The 27,338-nt window shown below is 44.9% G+C and overlaps 2 protein-coding genes across 5 annotated transcripts in view; one reads left to right on the top strand and one right to left on the bottom strand.

The window, feature by feature from the left end:
* Nucleotides 1-15,611, bottom strand: part of FDPS (farnesyl diphosphate synthase) — a 17,648-nt gene extending 2,037 nt beyond the window's left edge. The window contains exons 1-9 of one of the 2 annotated variants that reach the window (XM_087705143.1): nucleotides 15,593-15,611; nucleotides 10,662-10,787; nucleotides 8,173-8,333; nucleotides 7,625-7,765; nucleotides 7,313-7,393; nucleotides 5,247-5,369; nucleotides 4,998-5,071; nucleotides 3,036-3,108; nucleotides 2,684-2,761 (exon numbers count right to left, since the gene is read on the bottom strand). In XM_087705143.1, coding sequence (XP_087561269.1) covers nucleotides 2,684-2,761; nucleotides 3,036-3,108; nucleotides 4,998-5,071; nucleotides 5,247-5,369; nucleotides 7,313-7,393; nucleotides 7,625-7,765; nucleotides 8,173-8,313 — 711 coding nt within the window. In that variant the 5' untranslated portion in view covers nucleotides 8,314-8,333; nucleotides 10,662-10,787; nucleotides 15,593-15,611. Of the gene's footprint in view, nucleotides 1-2,683; nucleotides 2,762-3,035; nucleotides 3,109-4,997; nucleotides 5,072-5,246; nucleotides 5,370-7,312; nucleotides 7,394-7,624; nucleotides 7,766-8,172; nucleotides 8,334-10,661; nucleotides 10,788-11,017; nucleotides 11,166-15,592 lie in introns of those variants that run through there. The other variant, XM_087705142.1, reaches the window with a different exon arrangement.
* PKLR (pyruvate kinase L/R) lies at nucleotides 13,578-27,338 on the top strand. Of its 3 annotated transcripts, none has more exons than XM_087705140.1 (11): nucleotides 13,578-13,733; nucleotides 17,165-17,344; nucleotides 19,159-19,250; nucleotides 20,313-20,444; nucleotides 20,570-20,756; nucleotides 21,687-21,957; nucleotides 22,855-23,005; nucleotides 23,727-23,879; nucleotides 24,075-24,241; nucleotides 24,455-24,636; nucleotides 25,772-27,338. In XM_087705140.1, exons 2-11 carry the CDS (start codon nucleotides 17,191-17,193, stop codon nucleotides 25,876-25,878), a joined length of 1,596 nt encoding a protein of 531 aa, XP_087561266.1. In that variant the 5' UTR covers nucleotides 13,578-13,733; nucleotides 17,165-17,190; the 3' UTR covers nucleotides 25,879-27,338. The 3 variants fall into 3 exon arrangements, with proteins under 3 accessions (XP_087561266.1, XP_087561267.1, XP_087561265.1); XM_087705141.1 differs by having other exon boundaries at nucleotides 13,643-13,733; nucleotides 17,168-17,344; XM_087705139.1 differs by lacking the exon at nucleotides 13,578-13,733 and adding an exon at nucleotides 16,098-16,252 and having other exon boundaries at nucleotides 17,168-17,344.

Genomic DNA, 27,338 nt, shown 5'->3' with positions numbered 1-27,338 from the left:
TAATTTATTATCATTATCCTTCCTTCCTTCCTTCCTTCCTTCCTTCCTTCCTTCCTTCCTCTTTTCCTTCCCTCCTTCCTTCCTTCCTTCCTTCCTTCCTTCCTTCCTTCCTTCCTTCCTTCCTATCTCTCATCTATCTATCTATCTATCTATCTATCTATCTATCTATCTATCTCTCATCTATCTATCTATCTATCTATCTATCTATCTATCTATCTATCATCTATCTATCATCTATCTATCTATCTATCTATCTATCTATCATCTATCTATCATCTATCTAACTATCTATCTATCTATCTATCTATCTTTCTTTCTTTCTATCTATCTATCTATCTATCTTATTATTTTATTTATTTAACTATATCCTATATCCTATACCTGGAGTATTAGAAAATTTCAATATTAAATATTATGGATGTTTAGCTAAAACAGGATACGAGGATTTAATGTTTTTTTTAAAAAAAATTTTTTTGTATTTATTTATTTTCAAAACAAACATATATTGTAAAAAGTATATCAGCTGGTTACAAAAGGCTTTTATGCATCTCTTCCACCGTCATCAAATATAATTCATATTAATTCAAATATCTTAACTCAAATATTTACTATATTAACATCATCATTTATTTGACTACAGTTATTTAAACATCCTTCATCCTTAAGTATACCAAGATTCAATCCATAACCACATGCTGGCATTTCATTTACTTATTTACAAATTCCTCCATTAACATTAAGTCCTCATATCCTGTTTTAGTTAAACATCCATAATATTTAATACCAAAGTTTTCTAATCCTCCATGTATATAATTTGTTACCATTATCCTTTCTTTATTTAACTATATCCTATATCATAGCATTTTCCCCCTAGTAGTTAAAATTTAACTGTATATAGTTGTTTTTTTATTATAATTATTATTGTTATTAATAATCTTTATAGTCCAAAAATATTTCTAACCTTCCCTTCTCATATCCAATTATTACTTATCATAACAGCTCAACATTGTATACATTACTATCGTTATCAATTTTTATTTAACTATACCTGTTACCAATGGATTTAACTAAGTTTAGCTAATTTTGAATTATACTCTTCCATCTATCAACCTGTATCTCTCCAATAACAGAACAGTCTTATATCTGCTGCCAAAGGATTTAATGTTAATGGGGGGGGTTTATAAACAAGTAAATAAAATGCCAGCATGTGGTTATGTATTAAATCTTGGTATATTTTATGATGAAGGGCGTTTAAATAATCGTAGTCAAATAAAAGTGGAGGCAGGATGATGGTAATATAATAAATATCTGAGTTAAGATATCAGAATTAATATGAATTATATTTGATGACGGTGGGAAGAGATGCACAAAAGCCTTTTGTAACCAACTGATACACTTCCTACAGTATGTAAAAAAGGAGGATTTGTATGTTTGTTTTGAAAATACCATTTTTTTTAATTAAAAAAAAATCTGCTTCATGTGGCACCGTTTTTGAAGATTTGCCTCGTTCCTTTCGCTCTCCGAGCACGTAGCCGCAATAGGTTTCAGAACAGAACAATAATGGTTCGAAGGGACCTTATAGGTCATCTAGTCCAACCCCCGGGTGGCTGCTGAGAATGAACCCAAATTGGTTTATCCGCATCTTTGCAAAACTTCCTGCTTTTCTTGATTCCGCCCCCGCTAACACCACTACCTAATTAGGCCCAAATTGCATTAATTCCAGGAATCCGGGCAGACTTGAAAGTCTGGCCAGTTAAAAGTGACTTTTACACACATTTTTTAAAACACAGAAGTGTTCTGAGCGAGGTTTCCCAAGAGCCCGAAGCCAACTCCTTGTCCCGACAAAAACCTCTTTTATTAATTGGCTGTGAATTCTGTTCATTCATATCCAGCAAAGTCTTTCAAGGGAGGATTTACGGTCACAGACCTTATCTGGCTTGGAGAGCTGCCAGGCCGAAATCTGCAGAACTTGGCCAGGAGTCTCGGAGAGTCACGAAATAACGAAGCGAACTAATGGTCTCCTGCAAACTCCACTCCCCTTTCGCTCCTCTTTTATTGCCTCTGGGAGGGGCCATTCACCATCCACCTGTGGCCTTCCTCCCGAGTCGACCCCTGTTCTTTAGCTGTTCCTTTCGTCTGGCGATTCTGCGCATGCACACACTGGGAACAGGCTCCAGCTGTTCTTCTGCCTCACTGATGTCTGACTCTGAAGGCAGCTGATAACTGGCATACGGCCCTGGCCCCCTCTCTGCCTCCGACACAGAGCCCTCCTCCGAGCCTCCCCCAGACTCCAGGACTGGCCCAGGTCCCTCCCCAACCCTCCTCACTCTCCGAATCTGCAGCCAGATCCACTGGCGGGCCACAACACGAAGCCAGATCAACTTCGAATCTCCGAGGTATGGATTGAAGATGATATCGGCTTGCTACCCAACAGAGGGCTTCGGAGAACAGTGGATTTATTTTAGAACCCCCAGAAGGTTTCTAGTCCTGATAGAGGCCATTTTTTGCAGAGATGACCAAAAAAATAAAAATAAATGAAGGAAAATTGCCCGTTTTGTTCCTCCGAGTCTGGATGTCCCCGTGTTCAAATCCCAAGCCATCTTAATTTTTTTAAAAAAAATTATTATTATCAAATGTATTTTTTTCCATCCATCTCTCGACCCAAAGCTTGCAAAAACGATACCTGGATTTGGAAAAATTCCCCCATCTCCAGAAGGATGGCCTTGGCGTGTGCGTGGTCTTCTTCGCTATCAATGCCAGCCTAAGTGAGGAAGAGGAGGAGAAAGGGGGAAAAAAATGAAACAGAAACTACACGGATAAACTTTGCAATGAGCAAGGAGTAAGATACAACTTGTAGTATGTATATCCGCCTGTCCCTCTACTTCACGGTTCTAAAGGGAATCCGTCCCACGACGGGCTCCGTTTTAAGCCAGCACTGCGGTTTTTAAAGCAAGTTGTCCCTTTTGAGCCAAAAGCGTTGGAAAAAAAGCGATGCCAACTTTTTAATGTTTTCTGCTAGCAAAGTTTGAACTCACCATGTACATGGCAGCTGCCACCGGTAAATAAAAGGAGTAATAGGCTGTCTTGTGCTTCACGATGGCTTTGTACCTGCCGAAGGAAGCAGAGAGCTTCAGCGTTTAGGAGAAGGGAAGAGTTCCTTGTTAACAGGATAACAGGATAACAGAGTTTGGAAGGGACCTTGGAGGTCTTCTAGTCCAACCCCAAGGAAGGGAGGGAAGCAAAATAACAGAATATCACAGCTGGAAGGGACCTAGGGATCTTGTAGTCCAACAGGAAGGAAGGAAGGAAGGAAGGAAGGAAGGAAGGAAGGAAGGAAGGAAGGAGGGAGGGAGGAGGGAAGGAAAGCAAAATAACAGAATATCAGAGCTGAAAGGTCTTCTAGTCCAACCCCAAGGAAGCAAGGAAGGAAGGAAGGAGGGAAGGAAGGAAGAAACTAAGGAAGGAAGGAAGGCAAAATAACAGAATAACAGAGCTGGAAGGAACCTTGGAGGTCTTCTAGTCCAACCCCAAGGAAGGAAGGAAGGAAGGACGGAGGGAAGGAAGGCAAAATAACAGAACAGAGCTGGAAGGAATCTTGGAGGTCTTCTAGTCCAACCCCAAGAAAGCAAGGAAGGAAGGAAAGAGGGAAGGAAGGAAGGAAGAAGGGAGGGAGGGAGGGAAGGAACTAAGGAAGAAAAGAAGGCAAAATAACAGAATAACGGAGCTGGAAGAAACCTTGGAGGTCTTCTAGTCCAACCCCAAGGAAGCAAGGAAGGAGGGAAGGAAAGAAGGAAGGAAGGAAGGAGGGAGGGAGGGAAGGAGGGAAGGAAGGACGGAACTAAGAAAGGAAAAATAACAGAATAACAAAGCTGGAAGGAACCTTGGAGGTCTTCTAGTCCAACTCCAAGAAAGCAAGGAAGGAGGGAAGGAAGGAGGGAAGGAAGCAAGGAAGGAGGGAGTGAGGGAGGGAAGGAAGGAACTAAGGAAGAAAAGAAGGCAAAATAACAGAATAACGGAGCTGGAAGGAACCTTGGCGGTCTTCTAGTCCAACCCCAAGGAAGCAAGGAAGGAGGAAAGGAAAGAAGGAAGGAAGGAAGGAGGGAGGGAGGGAAGGAGGGAAGGAAGGACGGAACTAAGAAAGGAAAAATAACAGAATAACAGAGCTGGAAGGAACCTTGGAGGTCTTCTAGTCCAACCCCAAGGAAGGAAGAGAGGGAGGAAGGAAGGAGAACTAAGTCTGAATACTGCAATGGGCTCTACATGGGGTTGCCCTTGAAGTGCATCCGGCGGCTACAGCTAGTCCAGAATGCAGCCGCGCGAGTGATAGTGGGCGCACCGCGGTTCGCCCACGTTACACCCGTCCTCCGCGAGCTGCACTGGCTACCTGTTGGTCTCCGGGTGTGTTTCAGGGTACTGATGACCATCTTTAAAGCACTCCATGGTAGTGGATCTGGGTACTTGAGAGACCGCCTTCTGCCGATCACCTCCCTAAATCGACCAATTAGATCGCACAGACTGGGCCTCCTCCGAATCCCATCTGCCAGTCAATGCCGACTGGCGACCACACGGAGGAGAGCCTTTTCTGTTGCAGCTCCGACCCTGTGGAACGATCTCCCCGTTGAGATCCGTACCCTCACCACTATCCAGACCTTCCGCGCAGCCCTCAAGATCTGGCTCTCCCAGCAGGCCTGGGGATAGGTTCCCAATTTACCCGCCCGAGTGTTTGATTGCTGAACGAAAGTTGTGTTTTTACTATTTTTTCTTTGTTCACATTCTGTTTTGTTTTGACACTGCACCCCCCTCCCTTGTGGTTGTAAGCCGCCCTGAGTCCCCTCAGGGAAAAGGGCGGCCTATAAATCCCAATAAACTCTAAACTCTAAACTCTAAACTCTAAGTCACAAGTCATTTTTTTTCACTGCCGCCATAAGTTTGGACGCTCCCCAAACGGACAGCTGTCAATCCAAAACCACCGGTGTGCGGCTGAAACGTCTCCTCACCGTTTTTCGGTGAACGAATCTAGGTTGATCTGGAAGAGGTCCAAGGTTTGGCCCAGCTCGGTCTGGTAGGATGACTGTGAAAACACAGGAGAGAGGAAAATCCGATGAAAAGACGAAAAGAAAGGAAGAAAAAAGGCCAGAAACGACCCTCTTTCCATCCCTTTCTGGCTTCCTTAGTCACCTATTTATTTATTTAAAGGCAGGGGGGGGCTGGCCCTCAACGAGGAAGAGGCCTACTTTATTGCCCACCTGGAGGAAAAGCTCCATTAAATTCAGGTAGTACGGCTGGTCTCGGCAGTACCGCTTCAGCAGCTGGTAAACGCTGGATTCTATCAGCAACCCGTCGTTGACGGCATCCAAGCCGATCCCTTCCTGCGAGAGAGGACGCCAAAAAAAAGGGAATTACAAGGGAAATCAAGTCAGCCCCTAAATCCTAGTTTGGATTTCCTTGCAAATTTAAAACAAACAAACCACAGCCTCTAAACATTGAGTTCTCGACTTAAGACCACGATTATATTTTCTTTTGCGAGCGGGCAGTGGGCATGCCCTTTTTTAAAAAAAAAATGCAGTTTTTAAAAAAGGCATGCTGGTGTGTTTACAGAAAGGGACGATAAAGTTTATCTCATCCTCCCCTCTCTTCTCTTCCCCCTATCCTATCTTCTTCTCTCCTCTTCTCTTACCTTGAGATCCTCTCTTCTCCTCTGAATTCTATTCCTATTCTCTTCCATCTCTTCTCTTCTTTCATAATTCTCTTCTATTCTTTTATTCTATTTTTCCATTCTATTCTTCTTTTCTATATTCTATATTATTCTTTATTCTATACTGTATTCTATTGCTATTCTCTTCCATCTCTTCTCCTTTCATAATTCTATTCTTTTATTCTATTCTTCTATTCTATATTCTCTTCTATATTCTACTCCTATTCTCTTCCATCTCCTTTCATAATTCTATTCTCTTCTTTTATTCTATTTTTCTATTCTATTCTTCTGTTATATTCTATATTCTATATTCTCTTCTATATTCTATTCCTATTCTCTTCCATCTCTTCTCTTCTTTCATAATTCTATTCTCTTCTTTTATTCTATTTTTCTATTCTATTCTTCTGTTCTATATTCTATATTCCCTTCTATATTCTACTCCTATTCTCTTCCATCTCTTCTCCTTTCATAATTCTATTCTCTTCTTTTATTCTATTTTTCTATTCTATTCTTCTGTTCTATATTCTATATTCCCTTCTATATTCTACTCCTATTCTCTTCCATCTCTTCTCCTTTTGTAATTCTATTCTATTCTTTTATTCTATTTTTCTATTCTTCCACTCTATATTCTATTCTATATTCTATTCTATATTCTATTCCTATTCTCTTCCATTTCTTCTTTCATAATTCTATTCTTTTATTCTATTTTTCTATTCTATTCTTCTCTTCTATTCTATATTCTCTTCTATTCTATATTCTCTTCTATATTCTATTCCTATTCTCTTCCATCTCCTCTTCTTTCATAATTCTATTCTTTTATTCTATTTTTTTATTCTATTTTATATTCTATTCTATTCTATATTCTATATTCTCTTCTACTCGTATTCTATTCTATTCTATATTCTATTCTACTCTTATTTTATTCTATTCTATTCTCTATTCCCGCTGCCTTAAGAAAGTTCAAAACATCCTTAAAGATCCATCTCATCCTGGGCATCCTTTTTTTCTTTTCAACTATTGCCATCCATCAGACGGTACAGGGGCAATAAAAACAAGGACAAGTAGATCTGGAAAAACAGCTTCTATCCCAGGGCAATAACTATATTGAATCCTACGGTATAGTGCAATATTAATGCAATATCAGGGGGTTTTCAATTCAGTTGTACAGCATGCGAAGGAGGTGTGTGTTTTTTATTTTTATAGTTATAATGTGCACGGAAGATGGCCTTTAATTTTGTTGTACGATGTGCAGTGACAATAAAGTAAACTAAACTAAAAAACTAAATAAACTAAACTAAAACTAAACTAGCCGAGTTTGTGAGAAGCAATTTGTGTTGTGCAAACGCCTTTCAAGGGTCAATTTAAGTTTTTAAAAAAATCAGAATTGTCCCAAGGCCACTAAATTAAACTAAACTAAAACTAAATCTAAAATTAAACTAGCCCAATTTGTGAGAAGCAATTTGTGTTGTGCAAACTCCTTTCAAGGGTCAATTTAATTTTTTTTTTTAATCAGTATTGTCCCAAGGCCAAATGGAAGAACATTTTAAAAAAAAAAAAAAAACCACCCCAGGATTTCCTCGTCTTTGCAACCTGTATTTTCGGATCCGCTCAAACTACCTGTCTATACCAGCACGGCCGGCCTCGGCGGGTCAGAGAAGAATCCATGATATCATCCGTGATAAGGAAAAAGGCCTGGAGCTGCAATTAAAAACCAGAGGTTGCTAAAGGAGACACAAACATTCTTTCGGCTTTGCCAATCGGGACCTTTTGTTGGGAAATCACAACGTTGAGGACTAGTAACACGAGAAGGCTGAGGTACATGCTAAGGAAGAGCGATTCCGCTCCCCCCACCCAAAAAACCCCCACCTCAGCCGATCGTTTAAAATCCATCCCTTGGCGGCCGATAAAAATCACAAAGGAATTTTTTACCAGTTCAATGCACCAGCCCACAACCAGGGCGATGCGGAAAGTCTTCGGGTCGGGCTGGTCCGGTTTGGCTAGTTCCCGAACCGCGGCCACCACCGTCAATCCGCGGTTATATTTCCCACCGACGGCGTTATATTCGATCACCTGTGGGGAACAAAACCCCCCAAAAATCAGAGAATTGTGGCGATCGGGTCTAAGAAGAGATCCGATTTCTGCCGAATCCCACTGTTTTTTTGATCTCCTCTTGGTCTCCAGCTCAACCCCACCAGGCATTACAGCTAGTCCTCAACTTACGGCTAAAAACTAGGGTCATTTAACGACCCCCATAATCCCTTGCAGGGCGGTGTCTGGGCAACTGAATGGAGGTTGCTGAGTGGCCACCCGCCTTTCTTGTTGCCAGAGCGGAGTTTTCATTTAGCAAATTGTACTTGCAATTGAGGCCAACAGGATGGTCTTCAAACTCTGGCTTAGATTTTAATTTCCCGTCGGCGTACCAAATTCTTTGTCAGTTTTATTGCAAATCAGGATTTTTGCACCGGCTCGAGTCTCACCCTTTTCAGCCTGTTGACAGCATCACTCAACTCAGGGACGTGAAGTTCGTTTTCCAACAAGTCCCGGACGATTTGGGAGAAGAAATTGACAAATTCTTCCTTGTCCGTAACGGCAGATTGATGCTTTCCACTTTCGCTCATGGTTTTCCAAGCCAATAGACCTGCGGGAGGGGAAGGGCGGTGTTAAAACAACTCGCTTCCATCTTATCGTCCATCTTATCGGGCCCCGTGGGTTTAATCCAGTTTTTCCTGAGTAAATAAATCTTATCTGTTCGATTTAAGTGTAAACGAATTGCTGTCTAAGCTCGTTTTATTTTCGTGCAGATGTTCATCACCCCGCTAGGGAACATCATCAGTGCTAGAAGGGGAGAGGGGTTTATGGTGGGGGGGGGGGAGAAGGAGGAATGTGGGGTCCTTGAAGAGCCGAGGTGGCGCAGTGGTTAGGGTGCAGTACTGCAGGCCACTTCAGCTGACTGTTATCTGCAGTTCAGCGGTTCTAATCTCACCGGCTCAAGGTTGACTCAGCCTTCCATCCTTCCGAGGTGGGTGAAATTAGGACCCAGACTGTGGGGGCGATATGCCGACTCTGTAAACCGCTTAGAGAGGGCTGAAAGCCCTATGAAGCGGTATATAAGTCTAACTGCTATTGCTATTGATGCTCTCTGAGGGGGGGGGGGTGTTCTTGCAGGCGTTTCATGACCCAACTAGGTAACATCATCAGTGCTAGAAGAGAGGGGGGGGTTGTGGACAGGGGGAGGAGGGGGAGAGGTGAAGGAAGAGGAGGAGGAGAAGATAGAGGAGGAAGAAGAAGGACGAGGACTGTGAGGTTCTTAGTGCTCTCTGAACTTGGTTATTTTCTTGCAGGCATTTCACGACCCAACTAGGGAACATCATCAGTGCTAGAAGTATTATTTTATTTTTATTATATTTTAAGCCCTCTAGTCACGCCAAACAGCAAATCGGGCGATATATATATAAATTTTGCATATTGGTTTGGTTGGTTTATTAGATTTATATGCCGCCCTTCTCCCAAGGACTCGGGGGGGGGGGGGGGCTGCGTAGAAACATTAAAAAAAACACATATTACAAAAGTTAAAAAGATTTTAAATAGAATATCCCAAACAAAAACCAATTAGAATTTAACAATGACATTTTAAAGAAAATTCAATTACACAATCATCCCCGTTTCCACTTTATTTGTTTTTCTAATTAAGATAAAGGGATAGTAAATTCCAAACAGAAAAAAAAAAGTCCAAAATTTTCTTTAACTTTTTTTTTAAAGAGTTTTGTTTTGCTATTTTGGCCCTCTTATTATCCCCTATTGCTAAACTTTCCGAAATTGGCATAAAAGGATTATTTCGCAGGACGGGGCACCCTCAGAATTTCTAACTTTTAACATTCCCTGGGAGGACTTCAAAACTAGCTTGAGCATTTACTCAAGCGGGACCTTGCCCCAGGGAGGAGGGGGTTGGTCTAGATGACCTTTGAGGTCCATTTTGATGGTACGCTAAATTCCCAACGCTTTTCGTTTCCTTGCTCCCGCGAACGATGGGTACTCCTACCAAAGGCCTTACTCTTTATTAAATATTTTTTAAATGTTTTAAATATTAAATGTTTTAAATATTAAGTATTTTGAATGTTTTAAATATTAAATATGTTGAATGTTTTAAATATTAAATATTTTAATTTTAAATATTAAATGTTTTAATTTTAAATGTTACATATTCTAATTTTAAATTAAATTAAAGAGCCGAGGTGGCGCAGTGGTTAGGGTGCAGTACTGCAGGCCGCTTCAGCTGACTGTTATCTGCAGTTCAGCGGTTCAAATCTCACCGGCTCAAGGTCGACTCAGCCTTCCATCCTTCCGAGGTGGGTGAAATGAGGACCAGGACTGTGGGGGCAAGTTGCTGACTCAATTTGCTAAAAAAATTTGTAAACCGCTTAGAGAGGGCTGAAAGCCCTATGAAGCGGTATATAAGTCTAATAAATAAATAAATATAAATAAATATCAAGTATTCTAATTTTAAATGTTACATATTCTAATTTTAAATATTAAATATTCTAATGTTAAATATTAAATATTCTAATATTAAATATTCTAACATTAAATATTCTAACATTAAATATTCTAACATTAAATATTAAATATTCTAATATTAAATATTCTAATATTAAATATTCTAATATTGAATATTATTCTAACATTAAATATTAAATATTCTAATATTAAATATTCTAATATTGAATATTATTCTAACATTAAATATTAAATATTCTAACATTAAATATTAAATATTCTAATATTAGATATTAAATATTCTAATATTAAATATTCTAATATTAAATATTTTAATTCTGCACCTAAATTTTATCGATTGCTTGCGTTATATATATATATCCTGCTGAATTTTTAACGCCAATCATAAATCTGGCATTTTTCTCGTCTTGCTATCGCAAATGATAAAAGAAATGTGGAGAGGTAAACTCACCTTTTCTTGCAGGGAAAAAAATGGGGAAACTACCAGCCTTCCTCAAATGCAAAAAAACAACCCTGCCAGGTAGGGGAAGGCGCCTCTCCCGATCGATCGCAGCTTCGCAGCGCTCTCTCCAAAAACCTAAGGCAGAAATGAAAACGCAACGTTTGCAACCCGCCCCTAGAGTTGCAAAGATCATGAGGACTAGCGCCTTAGCCTAAAAAATTTGGTTTGCAAAGGGTTTATTATTCCGGCAAATGGCTGGCTTTTGCAGAGAGGAAAAAAAAAAAAGGAGCGGGGGGTTCTTTAACCCAGAGCCGCAGCCATCAAAATGCAGAATAATACAGAGAATTTTTAAATGCAACACTTACCTTTGCTAACCTTCTAAGCTTATCTCAGCACTAAAGACAGATTGCGCCCGGTTTGCCCACTATGGTATTATATTCCGATGGCGCCGAAATGCCCTCTGGGTTTCGTAGTCCTGGCGCAGGCAGAAGGCCGCGGAAAGAACGCAGGCGCGGACTACGACGCCCAGAAAGCCTCGCGGGAAAGGAAAAAAAATGGTAAATATAGACTATAGCAAGGTCAGCCTCCGGATTGGCTTTCTCCATCGGATGAAGACGGGTCATGGAGTTACGAGCCAATCGGAGGCAGGGAGAGGAGGAGCTGGGAGCCCGAGGGAGTTGGGGATTGGCTGGAAGGGGGAAAAGGGAGAAGTTGGAAGATTCTCACCTTCCTCGTTCTATTTCTGAATTGATTAACCATATAAAGTGGGGAAAGAATTAGGGTGCAATCTATCTATCTATCTATCTATCTATCTATCTATCTATCTATCTATCTATCTATCTATCTCTTTCTTTCTTTTTTTCTTTCTTTCTTTTCTGTCTGTCTTTTTCTTTTTCTCTTTTTCTTTCCTTTTTCTTTTTCCTTTTTTCTTTCTTTCCTTCTTTCCTTTTTCTTTCCTTTTTTTCTTTTTCTCTTTTCTTTCTTTCCTTCTTTTTCTTTCTTTCTTCCTTCCTTCCTTCCTTTTTCTGTCTTTTCTTTTTCTCTTTTTCTTTCCTTTTCCTTTTTCCTTTTTTCTTTTTCTCTTTTCTTTCTTTCCTTCTTTTTCTTTCTTCCTTCCTTTCTTTCTTTTTCTGTCTTTTCTTTTTCTCTTTTTCTTAACTTTTTCTTTTTTCCTTTTTCCTTATTTCTTTTTTCTTTCCTTCCTTACCTCTTCCCTTTCCTTTTTCTTTCCTTCTTTTTCTTTCTTTCCTTCTTTCTCTTTCCTTTTTTCCTTCCTTCTATTTTCTTTTTCTTACTTTCCTTCTTTTCCTTTCCTTCTCCCCTTCCTTCTTTCCTTTCTTCTTTCTTTTCCTTTCTTTTCCCCTTTCTTTCCTTTTTCCCCTTCCTTCTTTCCTTCATATTTTCCTTATCCCTTCCTTCCTTCTTTCGCTTTGCTTCCTTCTTCTTCCTTTCTGCTTCTCCTCCTTCTTCCTCCTTTTCAATTTATCTCCCTTGCTCTCTATTTTGATCAACTTTTTTTGATCAACTTAATTGGCAAATAATTAATGCCTGTGGAATTAATTTCCGTTGATTCTGGTGAATAAGTGGGGCAATCTCTCACAAAACCAATATCATAAATATATTTCCAGGCCCCAGGAAAGGACAGCTTGATTCTCCTGGGCCTGGGGCATTAAGCCTTTTCTCTTTTGAAACAGGGGCTTGTGAAATAAACCACCATGACCTCAGTTGATCAATCCGTTGTGAGAGTTCCAGATATACCAACCGGGGAAAGGCTGAGTTTGTGCCACAGGGCAAGAAATCAGGGCTATCATTCTCCTTCTCTGTCCCCCCTTCTCCTTCTGTCTCTCCTGCTCTTTCTTCCTGTCCCTTTTGCTTTAGAATAGAAAAACAGATTTGGAAGGGACCTTGGAGGTCTTCTAGTCCAACCCCCTGCCTAGGCAGGAAACCCTACACCACTTCAGACAAATGGTTATCCAACATCTTAAAAACCTTCTTTTCTGGAAGGAAGGAAGGAAGGAAGGAAGGAAGGAAGGAAGGAAGGAAGGAAGGAAGGAAGGAAGGAAGGAAAGAAGGAAGGGAAGGAAGGATTTGGAAGGGACCTTGGAGGTCTTCTAGTCCAACCCCCTGCTTAGGCAGGAAACCCTACACCACTTCAGACAAACGGTTATCCAACATCTTCTTAAAAACCTCCTTTTCTGGAAAGAAAGGAAGGGAGGAAGGAAGGAAGGAAGGAAGGAAGGAAGGAAGGAAGGATGGATTTGGAAGGGACCTTGGAGGTCTTCTAGTCCAACCCCTGCCTAGGCAGGAAACCCTACACCACTTCAGACAAATGGTTATCCAACATCTTAAAAACCTTCTTTTCTGGAAGGAAGGAAGGAAGGAAGGAAGGAAGGAAGGAAGGAAGGAAGGAAGGAAGGAAGGAAAGGAAGGATTTGGAAGGGACCTTGGAGGTCTTCTAGTCCAACCCCCTGCCTAGGCAGGAAACCCTACACCACTTCAGACAAACGGTTATCCAGCATCTTCTTAAAAACGTCAAGTTGTTGGAGGCTTTTTCTCTCTTGTTCTTTGTTTCTTCCTATTTCTTTCTTCCTCTGTCTCTTTTTTCCTTCTTTCTCATTCTCTTTTTTTTGTACTCTTTTTCTGTCTGTCTTTTTCTTTCTGTTTCTCTTTTTCTCATTCTTTTTCTGTCTCTCATTCTCTGTCTCCCTTTCTAGGCCACCCCACACCTCTCTCTCTCTCTCTTCCTCCCTCTCTCCCTCTCTCTCTCTCTCTACACACACACACACACACACACACCGCAAGGCAAGAAAAGCCCCACACACTTTCAGGAGAAGTTGCCCAGAACTTAATCCCGCCAATAATATTCGGGAAAACTGGTTTTGGAAAAAAAAGAGAGACTTGGCCTCAGCTACCCCTGTCCCGCATTTCTTAACTGGGTGTGGTTGTGGTTTGGGGAGGAAATCTCCCCACGAAAGGGGCTGGGCCCAGCGGCTCTTAGCCCAGCTATCCTTTCCGGCGTCCCTAGCAGTGGGAGAAAGCAGTGGGGGGAAAAAAGGGAAAATAGAGACCTCAAACAGGCTTGTATGACCTTTGATTTCTTATATTTTTCTCAGCCAGGACTTGGGACGAGCCCCTGTCCCTCCCGCCCAGAGGCAGGGGAAAACAGGGGGAGGGCTGGGAGCAAAGGTTTGCAAAACAGGGAAGATGTTGGCTGTCCCTGGCATTCAAAGCGGGTTTTAATTATTTGTGACTTTTGCAGCAAGCATTCCGTTGGGCGAAGTTTGCAGCAAGGAGAGAGGGGAGGAAGAAGGCTTGAGGGCCTTGCCTGCTTTTCTGCTTCTCTCTCTCTCTCTCTCTCTCTCTCTCTCTCTCTCTCTCTCTCTCTCTCTCTCTCTCTCTGTCTCTCTGTCTCTCTCTCTCTCTCTCTCTCTCTCTGTCTTTCTGTCTGTCTGTCTCTCTCTCTCTGTCTCTCTCTCTGTGTCTCTCTCTGTCTCTCTCTGTCTCTCTCTCTCAAATCACAGAGAGAAAACCTGCTAAGATCTCCCTAGATCAGATGGATCCCTGGAGGTTGCAAAACTGGGCCAAAGATTGCAGGGAAGCAGCTGGAAAGGAAGCCCACGGGGGGACTAAGTCATAATGTCACATTTTTTGGGTGGGCTGTTGTAAAACTTCTGAGCGGTCCCTAAAACGATTGTTTAATGCCACGAGCGGAAGGGAGTTGTGTAAGACAAATAAATAAGCCAAGGGTAGGAAGTGTGTATGTAACACTGCAGGGGTTTGATACTCTGTAACCCAAAAAAAGAAGAAGATGCTTTTGAAATACACCCAGATTTGTTTCAAAGTTCTTAATAGCTTTTTTCCTCTCTTGTTCCTCTCCTCTTCCCTCCTCCCCTCCTCTTCCCTTCCCTTTCCACCCTTCCCTTTTCTCCCCTTCCCTCCATCCCGCTTCCTTCTCTTCTTATCCTTCCCCTTTCCTTTTCTATTCTATTCTTTCCTTTCTATGTGTTCCTTTCCTTTTCTATTCTTTCATTTCTTTTCCTTTTAATTCTTTCCTTTTCTATTCTTTCTTTTGCTTTTCTATTCTTTCCTTTCCTTTCTTTTTCCTCTCCTCTCCCCTCTTCTCCTCCTCTTCCCTTCCCACCCTTCCCTTTTCTTTTCTTCCCTTCCCTCCGTCCCGCTTCCTTCCCTTCTTATCCTTCCCCTTTCCTTTTCTATTCTTTCCTTTCTTTTCCTTTTAATTCTTCCCTTTCCTTTTAATTCTTTCCTTTCCTTTTCTATTCTTTCATTTCTTTTCCTTTTAATTCTTTCCTTTCCTTTTCTATTCTTTCCTTTCCTTTTCTATTCTTTCTTTTGCTTTTCTATTCTTTCCTTTCTTTTTCCTCTCCTCTCCCCTCCTCTCCTCCTCTTCCCTTCCCTTTCCACCCTTCCCTTTTCTTTTCTTCCCTTCCCTCCATCCCTCTTCCTTCCCTTCTTATCCTTCCCCTTTCCTTTCCTATTCTTTCCTTTCCTTTCTTTTCCTTTGAATTCTTCCCTTTCCTTTTCTATTCTTTCTTTTGCTTTTCTATTCTTTTCTTTTTTCTTTTCTTTTTTCCTTTCCTTTCCGTCCCTCCATCCCTCTTCCTTTCCTGTTTCTTTCCATCCTTCCCTTTCCTCCATCCCTCCTCCTTTCCTTTCTCTCTCCTTCCTTCCTTGTCTATTTTTCCTCCTCCCTCCCTCCCTTATCTTTTCCTTCCCCCTTCCCTCTCTTCTCTCTCTCTTCCCTTCCCTTCCCCCCCGCCCCATTATTCTCCTTCCCTTTGTACTCTATTCTCTTCCCTTCTCCAGATTTGTCTATTCTTCCTCTTCTGCGGAAACCAAATAAATACACAAGGAATGTTGCGTGTTTCCAGTATCTCTCTCTCTCTCTCTCCTCCCACCCTCTCTCTCTCTGGGTTGCCTACCTTGCAGGGCTCCAATGAAGATAAAAGGGGAAGGGGGAATCCCTGGTAGGGCTTGCTGCCTGCATCTTCACGAGAAAAGCAGAAATCCACCTGTTAGGATAAAAATAATTAGGATAAAAATACAATTGGATGTGGTGGCTCAGCGGCCAAGACGCTGAGCTTGTCGATCAGAAAGGCTGGCGGTTCGAATCCCCTGCTGCCTAATGCTGCCTAACGGAGCGAGCTCCCGTGACTTGTCCCAGCTTCTGCCAACCTAGCCGTTCGAAAGCACGTTAAAAAATGCGAGTAGAAAAATAGGAACCACCTTTGGTGGGAAGGGAACAGTGTTCCATGCGGCTTCGGCATTGAGTCATGCCGGCCCCATGACCACGGAGACGTCTTCGGACAGCGCTGGCTCTTCGGCTTTGAAACGGAGATGAGCACCGCCCCCTAGAGTCGGGAATGGCTAGCACAGATGTGGGAGGGGAACCTTTACCTTAAGTTTGGACAATAGAATAATAAAGGCGCTTTGAGAGAGACCGACTTGGGAGCTCAACAGCATCTCTGATGGAGGCACGCTGTGGACTTGGGACTTAGCTAGTCATTGTTTAACTAGGAAAGTCAGCTTCACTCCGAGGTGTAAACGGGCAAGGTCCTTTAGAAGGAGGAGGAAGATGGACGGTGGGTCCCAAGCTGGGGAAAAGCGTCAGTGGGTTTCTTAATTTCCTGCAAGGGAGGAACACAAAGAATGGATCTCAAATGCAGAGTTGGAGACCCTGCCGTTAATTATTTGAGAGCTACTCCAGAGAGCAAGAAGGGGGTCAAGCTATTCTCCAAAGCACCTGAAGGCCAGACAAGGAAGAATGGATGGAAACTGACCAAGGAGAGATTCAACCTGGAAATAAGGAGGAATTTTCTGACAGTGAGATCCATCAACTCATGGAACAGAAGTTGCCTTCGGAAGTTGTGGGAGTTTCATCCCTGGAAGCTTTCAAGATGAAACTGGACTGCCAATGGTCAGAAATGCATAGGGTCTCCTGCTTGGGTGGGGGGTTGGACTAGATGACCTACAAGGTCCCTTCCAACTCTGTTAATCTGAATCTATCTAAGATGATCAAAGGCCTGGAGGCTAAAACCTGCGATGAACGGTTGCAGGAACTGGGCCTGGCTAGTCTAGGGAAGAGAAAGACCAGGGGAGACAGGAGAGCATCTTCCAATATTTGAGGGGCTGCCACAGAGAGGAGAAGGGGGTCAAGCTATTCTCCAAAGCCCCTGAAGGCCAGAGAAGGAAAAATGGATGGAAACTGATGATCAAGGAGAGATTCAACCTGGAAATAAGGAGGAATTTCCTGACAGGGAGAACAATCAACCCATGGAACGGAAGTTGCCTTCGGAAGTTGCGGGAGCTTCATCCCTGGAGGCTTCCAAGAAAAGACTGGACTGCCATTGGTCACAAATGGTGTAGGGTCTCCTGCATGGGTGGGGGGTTGGACTAGATGACCTACGAGGCCCCTTCCAACTCTGTCAATCTGTATCTAATGAATGCGTTGCTCAGTAAGCGAGCCCAGCTTCATCTTTTCTCTCTCCCCCCAGCAGGTGCCCGGATCCACCCGCCAGACATGGCTGCCCTTTCCCAGGAGCTGGGCACGGCTTTTTACCAACGGCAGCAGCTTCCCGCTTCCATGGCCGACACATTTTTGGAACATATGTGCCTGCTGGATATTGACTCCGAGCCCATCATCGCCCGGAGCACCAGTATCGTCTGCACGATTGGTGAGGCATCGCTTTTGGGTGGGGGGCAGGATGGATTATGGGAAAGGGACGGGGAAGGACAGGGCTAAGCCACCCTTCCCTCGTAGTCCCTGTGTAGTTTTGCAAGAAGGATAATTTGGGGGAATAGCAATAGCAATAGCAGTTAGACTTATATACCGCTTCATAGAGCTTTCAGCCCTCTCTAAGTGGTTTACAGAGTCAGCATATTGCCCCCAACAACAATCTGGGTCCTATCTCTATCTATCTATCTATCTATCTATCTATCTATCTATCTATCTATCTATCTATCTATCTATCTATCTATCATCTATATCTATCTATCTATCTATCTATCTATCAATAGCAATAGTAATAGCAATAGCAATAGCAGTTAGACTTATATACCGCTTCATAGGGCTTTCAGCCCTCTCTAAGCGGTTTACAGAGTCAGCATATTGCCCCCAACAACAATCTGGGTCCTATCTCTATCTATCTATCTATCTATCTATCTATCTATCTATCTATCTATCTATCTATCTATCTATCTATCTATCTATCTATCTATCTATCATCTATCTATCTATCATCTATATCTATCTATCTATCTATCTATCTATCTATCTATCTATCTATCTATCTATCTATCTATCTATCAATAGCAATAGCAATAGCAATAGCAATAGCAATAGCAATAGCAGTTAGACTTATATACCGCTTCATGGGGCTTTCAGCCCTCTCTAAGCGGTTTACAGAGTCAGCATATTGCCCCCAACAACAATCCGGGTCCTCATTTTACCCACCTCGGAAGGATGGAAGGCTGAGTCAACCCTGAACCGGTGAGATTTGAACAGCCGAACTGCAGAACTAGCAGTCAGCTGAAGTAGCCTGCAGTGCTGCATTTAACCACTGCGCCACCTCAGAAGATGAAAAGGGCTGGGGAATTGGGGAAGGGGAGGCTTGTTCTGGAACAGCGATCACCAACTGGGGGTCTGTGAGAAAATTTTGGTGGTCTACAGATTATTTTTTTTTATTTTTTATATTGCACTCAATCAGGGGGTCCTCAAACTACGACCCCTGGGATGGATACGTGCGATGAATGCTTGTGTTGCTGCAGACAGTCTCGCCCTTTGGGGTCTTTTTGTGGGGGTCGGAGGGGGGACAGAGATTCCCACTTGGGATCTGCTTCGGCCTCCTGGTGGGGGACTTTGGGTGAAGGCTGGTGGGAAGAGCCGGAGGGCCTCGTTCCAGTGGGACGGCATCACGGCCTGGAACTGGCTGACCATCTCAACCCGCTGAGCCTCCAGGCGCCGGCACCTGGCCTTGCACTCCCGCAGGTCTTCCCTCTGCTTGGAAAGCCCATGCTCCTAGTCCTCAGTGAGGTGCCTCTGCTGAGCCTCCTTCTCGGTCAGATCCAATTTGAACTGAGCTGTTTTGCCAACTCTTTCTCCTGGGGGCTGCTCAGCTCCAGCAACGGCTTCCTGTTGGGGCCCTAAGGAGCCCGGGCGGGCAGGCGAGGAGGGGGCTGGGAGGGGAGGGGCGAGTAGAGACTGGCGAGGCGCCCCTCGACGTGAGTGGCATTGATTTGGCCATGCCCACCCAGTCACATGACCACCTAGCCACGCCCATCCAGCTGGTCCTTAGGCAGATCATGTTAGTGGTCCTCGAGATGTAAAATTATGAATTTAATGGCCTCCTGAAGTCCGAAAGGTTGGGGACTCCTGTTCTGGAAGATGGCAGGGGACCCTGTACTTTGGGGGGTCCTGTCTTGCAGCCCCCCCACCCACCCCCAAGGAGGCTTCCAGAAAGCAGTTTTATCTCTCCACCCTCCTTTGTAGGCCCAGCATCACAGAAGGTGGAGATGTTACGTGAAATGATCAAAGCCGGCATGAATATCGCACGGTTGAATTTCTCGCACGGATCGCACGAGGTATCAAGGAGAGAAGGAGGGAGGGAGGAATAGATAGATAGATATACAAAGGTATGCAGAAGGAAGGAAGGTGAGGGAGGAATGGCGATAAAAAAGAAAGGAAGAGAAAGAGAAAAAGCAGAAAGAAAGGGAAAGAAGGAAGGAAAGGAAAAGAAGGAAAGAAAGAATAGATATACAAAGGTATGCAGAAGAAAGGAAGGAATGTGAGGGAGGAATGGGGATAAGAAAGAAAGGAAAAGAAAGAGAGAGAAAAAGAGAAAGAAAGGAAAGAAGGAAAGGAAAAGAAGGAAGGAAGGAAAGAATAGATATACAAAGGTATGCAGAAGGAAGGAAGGTGAGGGAGGAATGGAGATAAGAAAGAAAGGAAAATAAAGAGAAAGAGAAAAAGAGAAAGAAAGGAAAGAAGGAAGGAAAGGAAAAGAAGGAAGGAAAGAATAGATATTCAAAGGTATGCAGAAGGAAGGAAGGTGAAGGAAGAATGGAGATAAAAAAGAAAGGAAGACAAAGAGAAAAGAGAAAGAAAGGGAAAGAAGGAAGGAAAGGAAAAGAAGGAAGGAAAGAATAGATATTCAAAGGTATGCAGAAGGAAGGAAGATGAGGGAGGAATGGAGATAAAAAAGAAAGGAAGAGAAAGAAAAAGAGAAAGAAAGGGAAAGGAAGAAGGAAAGGAAAAGAAGGAAGGAAGGAAAGGGAGGAATTAAAAGGGAAGGTAGGAATGAGGGAAGGAAGGATGGAAGGAAGGAAAGAAAGAAAAAAGGGTAAGATTAGAAGGGAAAGAAAAAGGAAGGAACAATGAAAAGGGGAAGGAAGGACAGCAGAAGGAAGAGACAAATCGGAGGGCAGGAAGGAAGGAAAAAAGAAAGATTAGAATGGAAGGAGGAGAGAGAAGGAAGGAAAGAAGAAAGGAACAAATTGGGTGGAGGAAGTAAAGGGAAGGATTAGAAGGGAAGGAGAAAGGAAGCAACAACGAAAAGGGGGAGGAAGAACGAGAGGAAGGAAGAAATTGGGAAGGAAGGAAAAGAAAGGAAGGTTTGAATTCAATTCCAATTCATTTCATTTTAGTACCACGCCAAATCCATCGAAAATATCCGGGAAGCCACGAAAAGCTTCGACACGAATCCTCTCTTCTACCGGCCCGTGGCCATCGCTCTGGACACCAAAGGCCCCGAAATCCGGACAGGGTTGATCAAAGGGGTAAGATTGAGGGATCAATCCAAAACTTCCTCTCCCCCGGTCCCGATTGGTTTCGTTCAACGACGCCAATTCTTCGTGGAGTGAACACTTCCTTGTGTTTCCGTTTCGCGGTGTTTTTTCCCCAGGGCGAGAACAAAGAAGTTGAACTGGCGAAAGGATCCCGCCTGATTGTGACCACCGATCCTGCCTTCCGGGAACAATGCGATTCGCAGACGATTTGGGTGGATTACGCCAACTTGCCCAAAGTCGTGAGCGTTGGCGGGAGGATCTTTATTGACGATGGGCAGATCTCCTTGTTGGTCAAAGAACGCCGTGAGTGTTTTCCAATGGGTAGCGTGGATCTCTTTCTTTGTATCAGGGCTTCTCAATCTTGGCAACTTTAAGATGGGTGGACTTCAGCTCCCAGAATCCCCCAGCCAGGATGCTTTAAGAGGGGCGGACTTCAACTCCCAGAATCCCCCAGCCAGGATGCTTTAAGATGGGTGGGCTTCAACTCCCAGAATGCCCCAGCCAGCATGCTTTAAGATGGGTGGGCTTCAGCTCCCAGAATGCCCCAGCCAGCATGCTTTAAGACAGGTGGGCTTCAAGTCCCAGAATCCCCCAGCCAGCATGCTTTAAGATGGATGGGGTTCAGCTCCCAGAATCCTCCAGTCTGCATGCTTTAAGATAGGTGGGCTTCAAGTCCCAGAATCCCCCAGCCAGCATGCTTTAAGATGGATGGGGTTCAGCTCCCAGAATCCTCCAGTCTGCATGCTTTAAGATAGGTGGGCTTCAAGTCCCAGAATCCCCCAGCCAGCATGCTTTAAGATGGGTGGGCTTCAACTGCCAGAATCCCCCAGACCGCATGCTTTAAGATGGGTGGGCTTCAACTCCCAGAATCCCCCAGCCAGCATGCTTTAAGAGGGGTGGACCTCAACTCCCAGAATCCCCCATCCAGCCTGCTTTAAGAGGGGTGGACTTCAACTCCCAGAATCCCCCAGTCTGCATGCTTTAAGATGGGGGGACTTCAACTCCCAGAATCCCCCAGCCAGGATGCTTTAAGATTGGTGGACTTCAACTCCCAGAATCCCCCAGTCTGCATGCTTTAAAATGGGGGGACTTCAGCTCCCAGAATCCCCCAGCCAGCTTGAATTAAGATAGATGGACTTTAATTCCCACAGTTCCCCAACCCGTTGAAATCGGGGATTCTCTCTCTTCCGTTCCCTCTCCTCACCAACCCCTTGTTTCTGCGCTAACCACTAGGTCCCGGCAGTTGTGTGGTCGAGGTGGAGAACGGCGGGACGCTCTGTAGCCGGAAGGGAGTCAACCTGCCGGGGGCTAAAGTGGACTTGCCGGCCTTGTCCCAGCGCGACAGGCACGACCTGGAGTTCGGGGTGCAACAGGGGGTGGATATGATCTTCGCCTCCTTTATCCGAAAGGCCGAGGATGTGGTTGCCATCCGACAGGCGCTGGGGGAACACGGCCGTCACATCAAAATCATCAGCAAGGTCGAAAGCCACGAGGGGGTCAAAAGGTAACCCTCAAAAGCTTCTCTTTTTTTTGTTCCGGCGGCCATCCTCGGCTTATGACGGTTCACTTAATGACCGTTCGAAGCCACGACGGGGCTTAAAAAAGCGACTTGCTGTCGTTTCTCCGCGCTTACCGCCCCCCACCACACGCCTGCAGTCACGTGATCAAAATTCAGACGCTTGGGCCGCGCGCTCCTATTTACGACGGTCCCCCTTTTGCGACCGCCCGTCCAGCGACGTCAAGGGGGAAGCTGGGCTCACTTAACGGCCGTGTAACGACTGCAGCGATTCACTCAGGAGCAACGGTGGGCGGGGATGTGGGGTAAAATTCATTTCACTGGCGCCTCGCTTAGTGACGGAAATTTGGGGCTCAGTTGTGGTCCTAAGCCGAAGGCGGTTTGTATGTTGACCCAGCCAGCATTTAAAAGGTCAAACTAGACAGGACTAGTTAAAGCCTTAACGTCTGGTTTATTTCTAGAAGAGCTAGATTTCTCCTTGCAGGGAAGACAACCCAAATCAGATCAAAGATTAGAGTCCTTGACTTATGGCCCACGTTTAAGACCTGGATTTCTGTGGCTAAGCGGTTGTTAAAAGAGCGATCCCCGATTATATGACCTGTTTTGGTCTGGTCGTTAAGCAGCTTAACTGCAGTTACTAAGTGAATCGTGGCGTTAAGTGAATCCAATTTCCCCCAATTTAATTTTGCTCGCTCTTAACCCTGCACCCGTCGTAAATGCAGGTTGCCCAGCACCCAAATTTGGACTGCAAATTCCCCCGTGGGGAATGCCACGGCGGCGGTCGTAAGTGCGAGGGCCACCTCAGGAGTCACTTTCGCCCCCCCAGTGCAGTTATAACTTTGGTCACTAAATGAACAGTCGTAGATGGAGAATCTTTGTCTCCAGGTTTGATGAGATCCTGGAAGCCAGCGACGGCATCATGGTGGCTCGCGGGGATCTGGGGATCGAAATTCCCGCCGAGAAGGTTTTCCTGGCTCAAAAGATGATGATCGGCCGTTGTAACCGGGCAGGCAAACCTGTGATCTGCGCCACGCAGGTGAGCTGTAGAAAATGCCACACCTGGCGGGGAAGGTGCCCCCAATTGACAGGTGGGCCTGTTTCACCGAAGGGACGCAAAAGCGAGTCAGAATAATGGGAGGTGAATAGAATGGCCTCCCACGGGCCCTTCGAACAAGGGTGAATGGTTGATTGAGATGCATGGACTTCAACTCCCAGAATGCCCCAGCCAGCATGCTTTAAGAGGGGTGGGCTTCAACTCTCAGAATGCCCCAGCCAGCCTGCTTTGAGATGGATAGACTTCAACTCCCAGAATGCCCCAGCCAGCATGCTTTAAGAGGGGTGGGCTTCAACTCCCTGAATCCCCCAGCCAGCATGCTTTAAGATGGATGGACTTCAATTCCCAGAATGCCCCAGCCAGCATGCTTTAAGATGGGGTGGGCTTCAATTCCCAGAATGCCCCAGCCAGCATGCTTTAAGGGGGGTGGGCTTCAACTCCCAGAATCCCCCAGCCAGCATGCTTTAAGATGAGTGGACTTCAATTCCCAGAATGCCCCAGCCAGCATGCTTTAAGATGGGGGGGGGGCTTCAATTCCCAGAATGCCCCAGCCAGCATGCTTTAAGAGCGGTGGGCTTCAACTCCCAGAATCCCCCAGCCAGCATGCTTTAAGATGAGTGGACTTCAACTCCCAGAATCCCCCATCCAGCCTGCTTTAAGACGGGTGGACTTCAACTCCCAGAATCCCCTTTTCTTTTGCCAGATGCTGGAGAGCATGGTGAAGAAACCTCGGCCCACGAGGGCTGAAAGCAGCGATGTGGCCAACGCCGTTCTGGACGGGGCCGACTGTATCATGCTGTCCGGGGAGACGGCCAAGGGGGCCTACGTGGTGGAGGCCGTGCGCATGCAACATGCGGTAAGAGGGGGGGGCTTCCCTTTTTGCCAAAGGTTGGTCTGAGTACGGCGGAAGAGGAAGAAGGGAGGAAGGTGGAAGAGGAAAACAGACGAGTCTAGGAAGCCGGGAATCGTGGAATCCGTCAATGCTCGCGACGGAAAGTTGCCAACCCGGCGGAAGTGAACTCCGTACATTTTCCTCCTCCTTACCGCGTAGATTGCCCGAGAGGCCGAAGCCGCCATGTACCACCACCAACTCTTCCAGGAGTTACGGCGCCTGACACCCATGAGCCAGGACCCCACCGAGGTGACCGCCATCGGCGCCGTGGAGGCCTCGTTCAAATGTTGCGCGGCGGCCATCGTGGTCCTCACCGCAACCGGCAGGTGAGACGAGGGGCGAGCCCGCAACGGGGTCCTTCCTTCCTCCCGTTCCTTGCCGACCTGCCGAATTTACTCTTGAGGCCATAACCTCCCCCCCCTGCCCCTCCACACACACTAAGAGCCAAAGTCCCGGGTTCGAATCTCACCCAAATGGGATGATTCTGTTTCATTTTCACATCTGGATCTCCCTCCCCGCCCCGTCCCATCCTGATTCAGGTCCGCGCAGATCCTCTCCCGCTACCGACCCCGGGCTCTCATTATCGCCGTCACCAACGATGAACAGGTGGCCCGCCAAGCACACCTCAGCCGTGGCATTTTCCCGGTGCTGTGGCATGGCGATATACAAGACGCGTGGGCGGAAGACGTCGATCGCCGGGTGCAGTTTGGGATCGAGATGGGTGAGTTGGAGGAGGGGTTTCTGCCTCGGGAACTCTCGGGTGTAGGGGGGGGGGGGCTTGGTTGATTCTGGCTGCTATCCCACTGGTAGAGCCCCTTCTGGGCTGAACTGCCTTGCCAGAACACACCACCTGTTGAATTGACAGACTTTTCCATTATATGGATTCTTCTTTCTCTCTCTCTCTCTCTCTCTCTCATTCTCTCTCACTCCCTTATCTGTCTGGCTGTCCATCTGTCTATTGTGTGTGTCTGTCTGTCTGTGTGTGTGTATCATCCATCTGTCTGTCTGTCTGTCTGTCTGTCTGTCTATCTATCTATCTATCTATCTATCTATCTATCTATCTATCTATCTATCTATCATCTATTTCTATCTATCATCTATTTCTATCTATCATCTATTTCTATCTATCATCTATTTCTATCTGTCTATCTATCTATCTATCTATCTATCTATCTATCTATCTATCATCTATTTCTATCTACCTATCTATTTATTTATATCTATCTATCTATCTATCTATCTATCTATCTATCTATCTATCTATCTATCATCTATTTCTATCTATCATCTATTTCTATCTGTCTATCTATCTATCTATCTATCTATCTATCTATTTCTATCTACCTATTTCTATCTACCTATTTCTATCTACCTATCTATCTATTTCTACCTATCTATTTATTTCTATCTATCTATCTATCTATCTATCTATCTATCTATCTATCTATCTATCTATCTATCTATCTATCTCTATCTACCTATCTATTTCTATCTATCTATCTATCTATGTATCTATCTATCTATCTATCTATCTATCTATCTATCTATCTATCTATCATCTATCATCTATCTCCATCTCCATCATATTTTCCTTCCATCCTTCAATATGTATCTGTCTGTCTGTGTCTGTCCGTCTATCTCTCCATCCGTCCGTCCGTCCATCCATCCATCCATCCATCCATCCATCCATCCATCCATCCATCTATCTATCTATCTATCTATCTATCTTTTTCTCTTTCCCTTATTCATCCATCCCTTCTTTCCTTCCTTCCTTTCTTCGTCCTCCTTCCCTTCCCCTTTCTTTCCCCCTCCCCCTTCCTTCTCCGAGTCACCTTTCTCCATTCTCCCTTTCCCAGGCCGCGTGCGAGGTTTCCTACGCTCGGAGGACGTGGTCATCATTGTCACCGGATGGAGACCCGGGGCTGGTTTCACCAACATCATGCGAGTGCAACAGGTGCCGTGAGAATCACGCCAGGACGAACCCCCCCCCCCCCGGCTGAACACCTGCGCCCCCCCCCCTCTTTCCCCGCTCCCTCCCTGTTGCTGAAGGCTGCGCTTGTCGGCTGGGATTGGAAAGGATTTGGTCCTTCGGCTTAAAGATACACGGGGGGGGGGGGGAAGTGCCTTGGGGCTCAATCTGTAGCCCCCCCCCTCTTGCGAATGGTCCTGAGCATTGGTGGGCTGGGGGCACAGCAGGGACCCCCCGGCATGTACAAGGTTTCAAAAATTAGTTTCGCATGATTTGCAATAACTAGAAATCAGATCATGGAGAATTTATACACGGGAGAATAATCATCCTTCCTCCTTTCCTTCCCTTTCTCTTCTTCTTCCTTTTTTTTTTCCTGGCCTCCTTTTCCATTCTTCCCCCTTCCTTTCCTTCTATCCTTTTCTCATTTTCCTTCCTTCTCCAGTTCTCCCTCCCTCCCACCTTCTCTCTCTTTCTTCACCTCCTTCCCTTTCTTCTTTCCTTCCTCTCTTCCTTCACCTTCCTTCCTCCCCTGCCTTCCCCCCTCTACCCTTCCCATTCTCCCATCTTTTTCCTTCTCTTCTTCCCTTTTCTTTATTCCTTCCTCCCTAATCTCTTTTCTTCCTTCCTTCCCTTCTACCTCTGCTTTTCCTTCCTTCCTTCTTTCCTTCCTTCCTTCTGAATTTCTTCCTTTGCTTGCTTGCTTCCTCCGTTCCTCCCTAATCTCTTTTCTTCCTTCCTTCCCTCCCATCTCTGCTTTTCCTTCCTTCCTTCCTTCTGAATTTCTTCCTTTGCTTCCTTCCTCCCTTCCTCCCTAATCTCTTTTCTTCCTTCCCTCTCTCCCATCCCTTCCTTTCTCCTCCCCCTACTTATCTTTCTCCTTTCTTCCTTCCCTCTCTATTTCTCCCTTTCCTTCCTTCCTTCCCTATTTCCCCGTTTCCTTCCCTTCTCTCCTTTCCTTCCTTCCCTCCATTCCCCTCTTTTTCCCTTCCTTCCTTCCTTCTCTTCCCTCCCTCCCTCCCCCCTCCCTTCCTTGACTCTTCCCCACCCAAAACAGGGACCATTTCAGAATATATTCTTGTAGCTTTGCGTATTTCTTGCCTATGAAAACAATAAATTTCTCCTCCCCCTGCTTATCTTTCCCCTTTCTTCCTTCCCTCTCTATTTCTCCATTTCCTTCCTTCTTTCCTTCCTTCCCTATTTCTCCTTTTCCTTCCCTCCTTTCCTTCCTTCCCTCCTTTCCCTCCTTCTCTCCTTTCCTTCCTTCCCTCCATTCCCCTCTTTTTTCCCTTCCTTCCTTCTTTCCTTCTCTTCCCTCCCTACTCCCTCCCTTCCTTGACTCTTCCCCAGCCCAAACAGGGACCATTTCAGAAATATATTCTTGTAGCTTCGCATATTCCTTGCCTACGAAAACAATAAATTTCTCCCTGCTTTCGACCGTTCGCGACAAACACAAA

This window comes from Thamnophis sirtalis, unplaced genomic scaffold (genome assembly GCF_051295495.1).
Source record: "Thamnophis sirtalis isolate CommonGarterSnake01/CBP01778 unplaced genomic scaffold, rThaSir2_p1.2 scaffold_2, whole genome shotgun sequence".
NCBI classification, from domain to species: domain Eukaryota; kingdom Metazoa; phylum Chordata; class Lepidosauria; order Squamata; family Natricidae; genus Thamnophis; species Thamnophis sirtalis.
This window is presented reverse-complemented; position numbering and strand designations above follow the sequence as displayed.